General features: G+C 45.8%; 1 protein-coding gene across 1 annotated transcript in view; it reads right to left on the bottom strand.

Annotated features, from left to right (window-relative positions):
• LOC142771937 (saccharopine dehydrogenase-like oxidoreductase) overlaps positions 1-14,255 on the bottom strand; it is an 84,858-nt gene that overhangs the window by 57,369 nt on the left and 13,234 nt on the right. Inside the window, exons 2-4 of the mRNA XM_075873942.1 lie at positions 11,331-11,437; positions 7,568-7,648; positions 6,976-7,105 (exon numbers count right to left, since the gene is read on the bottom strand). Coding sequence (XP_075730057.1) covers positions 6,976-7,105; positions 7,568-7,648; positions 11,331-11,437 — 318 coding nt within the window. The remainder of the gene's footprint in view (positions 1-6,975; positions 7,106-7,567; positions 7,649-11,330; positions 11,438-14,255) is intronic.

The following is a 14,255-nucleotide window of genomic DNA, read 5'->3' as shown; positions in this document are numbered from 1 at the left end:
CATGAAGCCACTATGACAACCTGGCCAGAGTTTTGCAACCAGTTGCGAAATACTTTCCGAAGCTCTGACCGGAAGGAGCAAGCGGAACGGCTCCTCAATTCCCGAAACCAGCGTCCGAACGACAGTGTTGCCATGTTCGTTGAGGACATGACGCGGCTGTTCAGGCGAGCCGACTCTTCAATGACGGAAGAAAAGAAGGTGCGCTTCCTAATGCGGGGAGTGCAGGAGCAGCTGTTCGCGGGACTAGTGCGGAACCCTCCCGGCACTGTAGAGGATTTCCTCCGCGAAGCCACGACAATGGAGAGAATGCTAAGGCAGCGTTCGTACCAGTATGAACGTCCTGGCAGTCTTTGGTCAGTGTCGTCGGCCCTACACACACCTGACGTCACGACTGTAAACGACCTGACGGAGCTCGTGCGCAGTATTGTGCGCGAGGAGCTGCAAAAGCTGCACGTGGTGTCTTCTCCGCCCCATGTTGCTGCTTTAACGGATGTCGTTCGCGAAGAGGTCCGGCAGCTGGTGCACCCCATGACGACTCTGCGTGCAGCCGAAGTCCAACCCATGACGGCCCCGCGTCCCGCCGAAGCTCCGCTATTAACGTACGTGGAAGCACTGCGTACTCCTGCACCGGCTGTTGGCTATCCGTCCCGTCCGTCCACCCTGCAGACGGCACCGTCGTTCTACTCGGGACCACCGCAGTACGGAAACCCACCCTTTACACGGAAATCCAACGTATGGCGTGCTCCCGACAACCGGCCTCTATGTTATCACTGTGGTGAACCAGGTCACATCTACCGTGAGTGCACCTACAGGCACATGGGTCTTCCCGGCTTTCGCCCGGATGTTCGTCGACCCAGAGATGGTGAGCGGCCCCGTGCTATCGCCGAATACTTGGCAAGCCAACAATCCTCAACCCTTCTGCGTCGCCAATCCCGCTCACCATCTCCACGGCGTTCCACGTCACCTGGCCAACAATCAACCTTTGCGGACGTCCTTGCAGGAAGATCACCTAGATCCACAAGCCCACGCCGGGGAAACTAAGAACAGCGACCTCTGGGGGTGAGGCCGCTGTTGATCGACCGTTACAAGACCCTCCCCCGATTTGCCTGCCGACATCCGACGACATTCTTTCACCGACGTGTGCCATCGACGACAAACAGGTCTCTGCTCGTATCTCTGTTCTTGTCGACAACCACCCGCTGACCGCTCTGGAAGATACGGGTGCCGATTATTCTGTTATAAGCGCTGACCTCGCTGCACAGCTAAGAAAGGTAACGACACCTTGGCGACATGGAACCAACCTCTGGACTGCGGGAGGTCACCTATTGACACCGCTAAGAATGTGCACTGCCCGCCTCCGAATTCGTGAGTCGACGTACATTGTTTCCTTCGTTGTGTTGCGCGAATGCTCCCAAAACCTGATTCTCGGAATGGATTTTCTCCGCGAGCATGGAGCCATTATTAACCTTCGCGACCTGCTCATAATGTTATCTAACGACCATACAGCCCCACGAAAGGATGCAGTTGCGCCGACCACTACACTTCGAATTGCTGACGACACCATCGCACTGCCGCCGCGAGCCAGTATGTTGGTAACGGTGGAGAGCGACTGTGACAACAAGAGTAGTGGCATCGCGGAAACTAATCTTTCGGTGCTCTTGGCTCGGCAGATTTGTGTCGCGCGTGCTATCGTCAAACTGAAACATCGGAGGACTCAGCTTCTGATCACGAATTTCGGCGGCCAGTACCAACACTTGGCAAAGCGAACAGCAATCGCGAACTTTGAAGCCATCGATGACGCAGAATGTTCCACTATCGCTCCGATTGCCACTGCTGCCGAAGGTAACACTGATATAGCCAGTACAGTTGATGTGAATTGCCAGCTATCCTGTGCGCAGCAACAGCAGATACGCATGATTTTACGTACGTACAGTGACTGCTTTGCGTCCACCTCCAAAATCAAGCAGACCCAAACCGTGAAGCACCGCATTATAACAGACCCTACCGAACGGCCTGTACGACAGCACGCCTACCGCGTGTCGCAAAAAGAACAAGAGGCAATACGTTTTCAAGTGAAACATATGCTCGACGACGACGTCATCCAACCCTCGAACAGTCCATGGGCGTCACCCGTCGTACTTGTTAAAAAGAAAGATGGCACTCTTCGATTTTGCGTCGATTACCGGAAGCTCAAAAAAGTGACGAAGAGAGACGTCTACCCCCTCTCACGCATAGATGACTCACTGGATCGACTTCATGCCCGATATTTTTCCTCAATGGATTTACGCAGCGACTACTGGCAGATCGAGGTCGATGAACGTGACAGGGAAAAAACAGCATTCATAACTCCCGACGGCCTCTACGAATTCAAAGTGTTACCATTTGGATTGTGCTCTGCACCAGCAACGTTCCAAAGGATGATGGACACCGTCCTGTCCGGTCTGAAGTGGGAATCCTGCCTCGTGTATTTAGACGACGTCGTTGTTTTTTCCAAAACATTTGAGCAACATTTACAACGACTTCAGTCCGTCTTCGTCGCTATTCGATCCGCAGGCCTATCTCTAAAACCGGAGAAGTGTCGTTTCGGCTACGAAGAACTAAAGTTCCTCGGCCACCTTATCAGTCACGATGGCATTAGACCAGACCCAGAAAAGACTATGGCTGTTGCTGCATTTTTTCTACCTTCGAACAAATGGGATTTTCGCCGATTTTTGGGTCTCTGCGCCTACTACAGGCGCTTTGTCCAGAGTTTTGCCAACATCGCTGAACCTCTTACCCGTTTAACGAAGGAGGATACTCCTTTTGTGTGGGGTCCAGAGCAGAGAGCCGCTTTTTCCCAGCTTCAGCAGTGCCTTCAGAGTGAACCCTTACTAGGGCACTTTGATGAAGATGCCACCACCGAACTTCACACTGATGCAAGCAACATCGGTCTTGGTGCAGTACTCGTCCAGTGGCAAGACGGCGCTGAACGTCCCATCGCTTATGCTAGCCGCCTTTTGTCATCTGCGGAAACTAACTACTCGACCACGGAGAAGGAATGTCGTGCTGTTATTTGGGCGATAACAAAGTTCCGACCGTATCTGTATGGCCGTCCATTCAGAGTAGTTACGGACCATCATGCCCTCTGTTGGCTGGCCAATCTCAAGGACCCTTCAGGGCGCCTCGCGAGGTGGAGCTTACGCCTTCAAGAATTTGAGGTTACAGTCGTCTACAAGTCGGGCCGCAGGCACACTGATGCTGATTGCCTTTCGCGCGCACCCCTCGCGACGACATCGAGGAACGATGATACCGATGGCCATTTTCTTTGTGCAGTCAGTGAATCTGACTTGGCCCACCAACAGTGGAATGATTCAGAGATCCAACAACTTATCAAATACCTTCAAGGTCGCAGCTCGAGTCCACCATCGGCATTTGCACGTTCAGGGTCATTTTGTCTCCGCAACGACATCGTCTACAAAAAGAACTTCGAACCTTATGCGACTGAGCACCTCCTCGTCATTTCACCAGGGCTACGTGCTGACACTTTATCGGCCTGCCACGACGAGCCTTCCTCCGGCCACCTAAAATTCGCACGTACCCTCGCCCGGATTCGGACTCGCTACTACTGGCCAAAGCTCACCCAGGATGTCAAGCATTACGTTAAAACATGCAATCATTGCCAGCGCCGTAAAGCCCCACCTGTGCGCCCTGCTGGTTTATTACAGCCTGTTGCACCCCCGTCACAACCGTTTGAACGAATCGGCGTGGACTTGCTTGGGCCCTTCCCGAAGTCACATGATGGCAACCGCTGGATCGTAGTCGCTACTGACTATTTAACGAGGTACTGCGAAACGAAAGCCCTACAACGAGGCACCGCCAATGAGGTTGCGTATTTTTTTATCAACAACATCGTCCTCCGCCATGGAGCGCCAACAGTTCTTATCACTGACCGTGGAACAGCCTTTACAGCCCAATTGATGCAAGACGTCACGAGACTTAGTGGAACAGCTCATCGCAAAACAACCGCATACCATCCACAAACCAACGGTCTGACGGAGAGATTAAACAAGACGCTCGCTGACATGCTATCTATGTACGTCGACCGTAATCACAAGAACAGGGATGCAATTTTGCCATACGTGACGTTCGCTTACAACACTGCGGTTCAAAAGACTACGGGTTTCACTCCATTCCGGTTGCTTCACGGCCGAGAAGCAATTACGATGCTTGATGCCATGCTGTTGCCTGACACGACCGATATTACTACTGATGCGAACGACTTTATCCGGCTCGCCGACGAGGCCCGCCAGCTTGCACTTAAGCGGATCCGAAAACAACAACGAATCGACTCGCAGATGTACAACTCCCGTCATCGCCATGTCATTTACCAACCCGGTGATCTGGTCTGGCTGTGGATCCCCGTTCGCAAAAGGGGCCACTCGGAAAAGTTACTTCACCGCTACTTCGGTCCTTATAGAGTACTACGGCGCCTCACAGATGTCAACTACGAAATTCTGCTTGAAGACATAGCTCAGCGATCTCGATGTTCCCAGCAGGCCGACATTGTTTATGTGTCACGGATGAAGCCACACCACCCCCGAGCCACCTGACACTGCTTCATCACGCGTCTTTGTGCGTGTACGCGACTACCTTAACTTTTAATCAGCATTGGTCATCGGGGTGGTAGTTTTTTTTTTCGAAGGGGGGGGGGGGGGGTAATGCCACAGGCATGGAACGAGGTTTAGCCATGCCAATGCGAGTATGTGCCATGGTGTGAAAGAAGAAGAGGACGGTTGGTGTGTGCTCGTGCTCTAACGTTCGGTTCGGCTCGTGTGAACAGACGTTGTGGTCGTTCTGTGATCACGTGACAATATTGTACTCTAAATAACAGAAAGGCGTCGTATCTCATCACTAAGAACATCATAAAGTGCATGGTAGCTTTCAGAATTCAGAAGACGCGGTAAATTGTAAATGTAGTAGCGTTCGCTGAAGGCTAGGAAAACAGTAACCATATGAAACTACTTCAAACAAAGCCTGTGCATGCTTATTATGTGCGTCGAAACGCGTAAACCCGCCACCGCCGTCGCTTTTTCTCATGAAGCAGCTCCGAAACTTTTCACAAGTACGTTGTTGTCCAGGTTTTGTACGTAAGGCGGACCTTAGCGTTAAACTGCGATAGAAAAGACGACTACCACAGCAAGAACCATACTTGCCCAGACGCTGACGCTGCCCGGAACGAAAATAGCAGCCTTAACGTTGGTGGCCGTGTTAGCTTCAGAATAATCCCAATTGTTATCGTTAAGTACTGAAGCCTATATTTTCAGAAAAATCCCACTTGTTCGCATTGGGTACTGAAGCTTTTCAGAACAATCGAAAGAATAAAAATAAATATCACAACAATTAAGCGATCGAAACGAAAATGTTGGATACCCCGCCCGGGGCAGTGCGCGCGAAGCAGTGCTTACAAGTGTAACGGGTTGGTGATAGGGAAATACAAAAATAAGGAAGCGTGGCATTGCCCCCACCCCGCTGCCCTGAAAAAGCATAATCTCGATGCGTTAAAAGAATACACGAAAAATCAAAAATGCAGGCACAAAAACAATAATAAACAAAGTAAGACGTTTAGTAGAGTGTTCCCTCACACGTATGAGATGCCTTGAGGCACGCGACGTCGAAGACTTGCGATCAAGTTCGAAGGCCTTGGAAGTTTTTATTACCGTCCATGACATACCACGTAGTTCAGATGCCGAGACGTCGAAGCAACTTGAATGGCCCCAATTATCGCCGAGAAAACTGTTTACTTAGTTCATGCTGGTTTACAGGCCCTCGCAACGTGTCCGTCTTGTTTTTTTTAATGTCACACCATCGAATATTTTCTTTGAAATCATCATTTCCATGAGAAATCCCTGGACATGCTATAATGAATCATGCATCAGCCAAATGAAGAGCTTTTCTTTTTATCCTCGCATGAGGAAATTGACTTTCTTTTCTATGGCCACCTTAGGGTCATTGGCGTGAAATCAGGCTAATTCGGCAACTGCCCCATCATCCCGAGCAATATCACAGCCTTTTCCTTGCACACTACGCTAGCGAAAGTACCTTCAAAGTTGGTTGCGAAACTCGCCCAGATACCGTGTGCTTACCAAAAATGAAACTTTGGAGGAACCCTGAATTTTTACTTTAAGAGCCGAAACAGATAGCAATATTCTGACCCTAAAGCATACTTCAACCACTTATGGAACACTTTTTATTGCATGGTGTTACTCGAGAAGTACGACTTGTGGATCACTACAATGCACTCGAAGAAATTGAAAGTGGCTTCTGTCAGTGAAACTTTCGCATATGGCGGCATTCCGTGTGTTGCATGTTTAACTATATTATACGAGCAATACGCTTGATATCTTCCCAAACTTATAGAGAACCCACTACGTGGCATTAAAAGAATACGCGCCGCAACGTATGTAGTTTTTTTATTAAGGTGGCCAGCTTCAAACAATCAAGTAGTTCAAACAATCACATGCCCGTACGCCAGATGCTCGTACCACAGAATAATGCTGCGATATTGTTTGATGTACTGTGAGGCATTTATGCAAAACGTGCGTTTTGGTAAAGCATTAGGGTTATTCTCGCTTAATTTCCAAGCAAAGGAAGGCATTTTAACTACACTTCCAAGCAAACGCCTGGCTGTGTGATAGAATACCTGCTTGTTACGCAAACGTCCTGGGGTCAATCCTCGCCCGGTTCAGATAAATTTGAATATTTACTTTATTCGCAGCTTTCTCTAGTTTTGATGACACACAAGAAGATACTTTTCTTGCTCACAACGAAGGTACGTCCAGGCCACAAAATGAGCTCTTTACGAACGAGGGGCTCGTATAAGTATCACGAAACTAATGAATTTTCTTTTCCTTTATTTTTCACAACAGCAACTTTCCTATATAGCTTACTAGGAGTGAGTTCAAATGAGCGAAGTGAAAGTGCGATGCAACGACTCACCACGGAAATTTTCTCTCATGAAGCAGAGACACATTTCAGCGGGAATGCTGCCAAATCCACATGCCATCAGGACCAAGGCATTCTTCTTTCGAGCCTCGTCATAGAATTCAAGCAGCATTTGCTCCATGTACTGAAAGGGAAAAAAATACAAGAAATTTAGCCAGTTCGATTCGGCAGATACTAAGCATGTACTCAGCAGAAATAAAGTATTGCTTGATACAGTGTTGCAGTCCTATAGTTAAATCCCCAAAAGAACGGTTAAGGTCGCTCTTCATAAAGCAGCATTGTCATTAAAACCGTGCATGTAAAGCTCTGCTGTTTCTTTTTGTCTAGTTTTGTAGATGCCTCTGCATCTTTCTCCCGAGGTTCGAGTGTCATCATAGGCCAGTCGCTACAACACTAGGGTGTGTCACGCAATATGGCGTCCACAGTGACTCGACCTAAACTAAGCTATGAATTCCGTCTTTGCTGCGGTCTGGGGTCTCAGCTTTGGCGTGTGCACTTCGTACCATGCATTCTAGCGTGAGAGAGAGTCGATGGCATGAAATGAGGAGCTAATCTTGGCACATAATGGGAAAGCACTATCGCTCACTTGCACTTCTGCACTGACATCGATGTGATGTGTACCGCTGTTGACACAGGCTGCTACCACCGGACGTCCAAAAAAGCGGTACTGAAAAATAAAAATAAAAATACCAAAGATTGATTGTAAAAGGAACAATTAACAGCTACACGCACACACACACCCACACGCTTATACATATATCTGCATTCATACATACGTAGCTTCTCGTACAAAGAATACAAATGGACGTAATCCTAGGGTTACACGTAACATCATCCACAACACAGGTTAATAGGCTAAGAGAACACTTGAGAACGAATTCTTAGCCAAATAGCAAGAACGCGCTCACGTTAGTCATAAAAATTATGAAGGCAAAAGTGAAAACAGCTAACAATAATCACTTTCGTAACACCCTCGATACCTTTCAGAAGTTTTCTCAGTGAAAATTCTGGTAAATAAGTATTACATTTCTCCACAGCCCAACCCCAGTGCTGAGTCAGCGCTGAAAGATGGAAACAGAGCTAACGTACTGAATAAGTAGTTTGAATCCATTTTCACAGCCGATGACGGTCACCTAGTGCTCTTTAAAACTTCTGATGACATACCTCTAACATAGCATCTTCAAACATAGAACAGTATTATAATATGCTACCCCGGCTTGATTTCCGTCTACTAACAAATTACTAACCATCACAGAAAGAGTGCAAAGGAAACCTAGTTAGGTTAATTTTCAATGAATATCCCCTCACATACTCTCCAAGTGCTTTATTCAAATCAGCCGGATCAGTGACATTTGAAAATCGCGCGATGTTCGCCCAATTGAAATCGCTTCATTAATTTTTTATTTATTTTTATTTACAGTACCTTACAGAGCCCTCTAGGGGCACTGTGTAAGGGGGTGGTACAGATCATATGTTAGAAAAATATATATACATATATACATTTCTTCGCAAGCTTAATGTTAACCGTTCTAAACACATCTCTACTGTAGAGACACCGATAACTCGATTAAGGCATTTATCCTAATTGAACATTGTTTATTTTTTCATTTCGAAAGTGCGCCAAACGGCACACATAAATATATATACTGTTGGAAGCCAGTTTCCACTATAAAAATAACCAACAGTTTTCCGTATAAACAAGGTGAGGCCCATATAGCCGCACATCCTAGCCTGGGGGCCTCGTCGGATGGAGGGCCACTGCTCTCAGTTAGCGCCATTGTACCTGGTTCAGGCCAGGGCATGTTCAGTCAAATGTTTAATTGTAGCCGCGGATGCTACAGTGGTACAGAATGAGCAAGTATCCCTAAATGGTATATGCAAATGTTGTGGCCCGGCATATGTGACTGACGGAGTAAGCGCCGCCATACGAAACTTCCACAACACCGCCCCATCCTAGCGGGTAAGGCCACCGGAGAGGTTTGAATCACATGGTGGAATTGAGTGTCGTGTGGTGTGGCAAAAAATCTCTTGCGGTGGAGGAAAAGACGCTGGGGATAGTCCCTCGTATACAACCTAACGGCCGTTTGGTTGTATACGAGGGACTATAGTTCAGCTGTCAGCTCATAATGAGTTCACGTGCTACGTGACGCCAAACAGGCTCATAAAGAGTGAGCCACACTCGTCTCCATGGCTACATTTGTCACTGACTGACACTGTCACGTTTAAATTCACATATAAACCCAATGAAGTTGCTGGTGGATAGCCGCCATGGTTGCTCAGTGGTAGAGCATATAACGCGTTATTCGAAGGTCGCAGGTTCAGTTCCTGCTCGCGGCAAGTCATGTTTTCACCCACTTTTATTTCTTCTAATTATGGGTCTAATAACTTCCGATATTCATTCTTTGGCATTATTGTCTGTTAGATCTCATTATTATTTTGTCAAGACACAGAAAAACGAGCCCCCTAAGTATACACTTCTTTCCCATATATATATATATATATATATATATATATATATATATATATATATATATATATATATATATATATATATATATATATATATATATATATATATATATATATATATATATATATATATGTATATATATATATATATAGAGCCCCTGCGGTGGTCTAGTGGCTGAGGTACTCGGCTACTGACCCGCAGGTCGCGGGGTCGAATCCCGGCGACGGCTGCGGCGGCTCAATTCCCGATGGAGGCGGAAATGCAGGCCCATGAGCTCAGATTTGGGTGCACGTTAATAACACCAGCTGGTCCAAATATCCGGAGCCCTCCACTACGGCGTCTCTCATAATCATATAGTAGTTTTGGGACGTTAAAACCCCACATATCAATTTTCTGCGGATCCAGTGCTTTCTATGCGTTGAGAAACGACGGTTGAAGGTGCAAAAAGTGTTTATTACTTTCAACATTTCAGCAGGAAGGTCTGCCTTCGTCGGGGAATACCCTTATTTAGGTATTCCCTGACGAAGGCAGGCCCTGCTGTCGAAACTTTATAAGTGATAAACATTGTCGCACGTTCGTCCATCGTTTCTCAAGAAATGTGTCCGCTATTATTGAAAAGTTTCGGAAAGGTGGTATCAGCACGATATCAGCGGTGTTCAATTTACTGTGGCCGTAGGCACCTCCAGGTGCGCGCAAACATTACTTCAGACAGTAAATATAGAAACTAATACAATGAACATTTAAATCAGCGTAAGTAGACGGTCAAGTTCAATGGAGGCATTCAAGTCTTTCTTCCGAATAGTAGGTAGCCACTTCAAAATTTCTCAAATGCCACCACTGGTAATCACCGCAGGACGATGAAATCTGACCAGTTTAGCAGGCTAAACCGAAATCTACGCTCCAAACATGGCATCCACCAATCATTTCGAAGCACCCTCAATGAGGACACTATTTCTCTCGCATTGGAGGAGAAGGATCAGTGAACGTCGATAAGGGACCATTGGGAATAAAAGCGCTGCGACGAAACAAAGCATGTAGATTGACAGTTCTATATTGACTGCATGTAGATTCATAAGAGAGAGGCAAACAGTGTCGTCATTAAGGGGGCTTTTTATCAAAATGGTTGATGCGCTGCTTGGTGCGTTCTTTTCGGTTTTCACCTGCTAAATTAGTCACATTTTATCATCCGTTGTTTATTACTGGTGACCTCTTTGCGGAAATTTTCAAGTGGTTATGGATTGTTCGAAGAAAGTACTTAAGTGTCCCGTTTGACTAGAGCGCTTATCTGCGCTGGTTAAAATGTTAATCGCCTTTATTTCTATGCTTACTGCAATATTATTGCTTGTGTTGACTGAAGAAAAGTTTTGCCGCAGTAATGTGAAAGCCACCGGCAGCATGCAGGTGCCGTCTTCCGGTAATTTTTCAAAAATTGTAGACATATTTTCTAAAGCATCCTGTATAAACTCTCAAAACATGTCCAAATTGCTCAGAAAAAGGAAATGCTACATTCACTTGCGGCTTCATAATTCGCATTTCTGACGTGCCAGCCAGTTTAATTTAACAACTAACGATTAGAACATGATGACGATGGTGACGTCTAAACCCGCCGAGATTGTCTATATAATTGCTGTTGCAATAAAAACACGTGCTTTTCTCTTCAAATTTTTAGTATACCTTCAGAAGAATAACGTGCAAAAGTAAAAAAAATTATATATATTTGATTGTCTAAAGAAACATTTCAGTAGAAATAAGCAGCTAATGCACTTCAAGTTGTACACGCCACATACACAGTCACATCGCAGGGATAATAGCCGGTACAGACAATTGTGGGCTGCAAATGCAGGCGCTGATTCCACAGGCCTGCTTCTGCCGGACTTACCGGTCCGACAGTGTTGAGAACCAGGCGCGTTCTCTGGGCCATGGCCAGCAGTGAGGCGTTGTCCTCCGCGTTAGCCATGATGATAGGCACTCTGTCCAGGGCATCTTCTGCGCACCGCAGTGTCGCCATATTAAAATAAGGAAATTATTGACCACTGAGCGGCCATCTACTTACGAACACGAAGCCGGACATTGCAAGCTAACATGAACTAAACCTTAGATTTACAGCTGTAATGACATCCTTGTAAGGGAAGTTTCTACCTGCTTGCGTACTATGATTGCCATCACTTCCCCTCCTTTTTATATTCCTTTTTTTAGAAAACTTGCATGCTTCAAGATAAAAAAGCTGGCCTGCAGGCCTTTTCTGTAAGTTTTAACATGGTATATGTAACAAAAGTCCCTCCTCTAATATGAAGGTTGTAAAATGACGGCTATAACGATCCCCTAAATGAAGAAGCAAGCAAATGGCCCAAACGAGAAGGGAACTTTCATGTTTTTGAATATGTAACCTTTTTTGTAAAAGAGCCAAATCTATAAAACATAACTTGGCTAAACTTCATTGTAAAATAAAGCATGCCTTAGTGTTTCTCACGTTTATCTCTCTTTCTCGTTATTTAAATCAGCCATAATTTAAATGGTGCCGTTCATATTTGTAACTCAAAAAAAGCTATTTCTCATCGCAGTGGAGCCTAATCTTACAGTTATTTTTAATAAACTGACTCTAATGCATTAAACTAGCGTTGTGGCAACAACTGGGACCGAAGAAACCGACGTGGCAGCATCCACGGAGTCTGTTTTGTGTGTGACGAAGTTACTTTTACAGATGATAGTCTTTCTTAGAATACTTGTGTGTATAGACAAATTGCATAACGAATAAGAGTACTTGGTTTTCTACTAAGGCAGAACAGAAAGCCTTCCCAGTTACGTGAAATCAGGGTGCATGGCACGGCAGAATACTTCGACGTAAAAAGTTTCATCTTTCTGTTGGTGTCTGTCCACCGACTCAGCTACGGCACACGTTTACGGTGTCCGTAAAGCCCCCCATCTTGATCTGGTGGCTGCGTTCATACTTGTGAACATTGCCAATCAAAAAGCAACTATTATGCATATTTGAGGCGCAGCATCAATAAAGAAGTGTTAGGCAGTGTGTCATTTCATTTCGAAAATGCATAGAGAGGTACACGAATAGTTTTTTTAGAAACTGACTACATAGATAGATACATCAATAATTTTTTTAGAAACTACCTTAAAAACCACCTAGAAAATATATGAACAACCTAGAGTCCCAATGTTCCACTAGCAGCCAGACCACACTTCTGACAGCTAAACTGTCGCCCGAAAAGGCTAATCTAGTGAGAAAAAAAGCTATCTTGGCCACACCAGGTCACCCAATGCTGCCACCTACCAGTGGCTCTCCAGTCTAAAAAGCACTTTTGTATCTTCCCGTTACTTCCAGATGGCGCCATGTGATGATGATGATGAGGAGGAGGACCTCGTATGAATGGCGCTCCCCCGCAAAGGGGCATGAGCCAAGGATCGTGCACCAGGATATATGTCACGCAGCGCCTCCAGACAGAAGACTACCAACTTTTTATTGAGATTTCACTGCACAAATGCTTTTCCTTGGACGAGTGGATACTCACTAAAGATAAAACATTATAATGCAAACTTGTAACTCAAAGAGTCATATGCCGGCTCTTCTCCTGCTGTGCCTGCCTGTCTGCATCGGCTTTCTTTTTAGTTTTTGTTGTGTAGTTTCATAATGTCTATTCGTCCATTGCGGTATACTTGAAACGGAAGACAGTAAAAATGAAGTTATTGGACACTGATCTATTCTTTGAAGAAGAAGTCATCCTAAACGACAAGGCGTAAACTAATTGTACTGAGTTTGTGGTTCATTGTTCTTCCTGCCGGTTTAATGGTCGATACCCAGTAATAGGTAGTAGTCACTGCGTAGGTACAAGCAAGCAAGAACGCAAGCAAGCAGAAGATCAACAACAACAAGGTGAGAGTACGATGAAGTGCCTGCATTGCAGTTTGCCATTACTTTCACAAAATCAAACGAATACGACTTTCAGTACACATTACAGTGATGACCTAAACGGAAACAAGTCTTTTTCATCCATTCATTTATGTTCAAGATAACGACTATATTGTCTTATCTGAACACGTTAAATAATCATTGAACTCTTTTCATTTAAGCGGGCTAATATTCTTCAGGTATCAATATTTAGTTCTGAAAAGGTCTTACAAATTCACATCATTTCTTAGTCGATACACCTGGGTGGGTACAAGTCATGTTAGAAGTATTATCATCAGTACGCTATTCGAGTATCTTGCCTGTTTCGGCCAATAATGCGTGAACCTCGCGGAGCCTTTTATGCTTTCATAGACGATGAACGCAGACCAGTTCAGACATCTGTCAGGTCCTGCGCCGTCCGTGGCAGCCGCATCCAGAAAGCGGACGCTCTCTTAATGCGAGAACGAGGGCACTGATACGTCACTGAGGGACCATCTGACGATGCTTTCGACCTTGTAGTGGACTGGAAGGCGAAGAGACGTAACGCTAGTACTTCGTGTTCTCGGAACACACAGAGCGAAAGAGCACCATGAAGGCCTGAGCGAAACCCCATCTTTTTTTGTTCCGGATGACCCAAAAAGCAACTTGGCAGGCCTCAACAGGCAGTCTGTTCATCTTCCACCAGTCTATGTCATAACAGGCAAAATGACCCGTGCAAGATGAAATCATCGACATCAGCTTGAACTTGCGTAAGGACGTCGGGGTGATTTCTTGTTCGCATGCAGCCACGCAGAACATATTGCCACGTTCCATTTCCCAAGTTTTGTTATCGTCCCAAAACACTACACGATTCTCAGCGCAAACCGCGCCTGCAGTTTTCGAGAAGCTTCCGGACTGTAGTAGATC

This window comes from Rhipicephalus microplus, chromosome 9 (assembly GCF_043290135.1).
Source record: "Rhipicephalus microplus isolate Deutch F79 chromosome 9, USDA_Rmic, whole genome shotgun sequence".
Classification (NCBI taxonomy): Eukaryota; Metazoa; Arthropoda; class Arachnida; order Ixodida; family Ixodidae; genus Rhipicephalus; species Rhipicephalus microplus.
The sequence above is the reverse complement of the archived record's forward strand: the minus strand, read 5'-3'. Positions and strand labels throughout refer to the sequence as shown.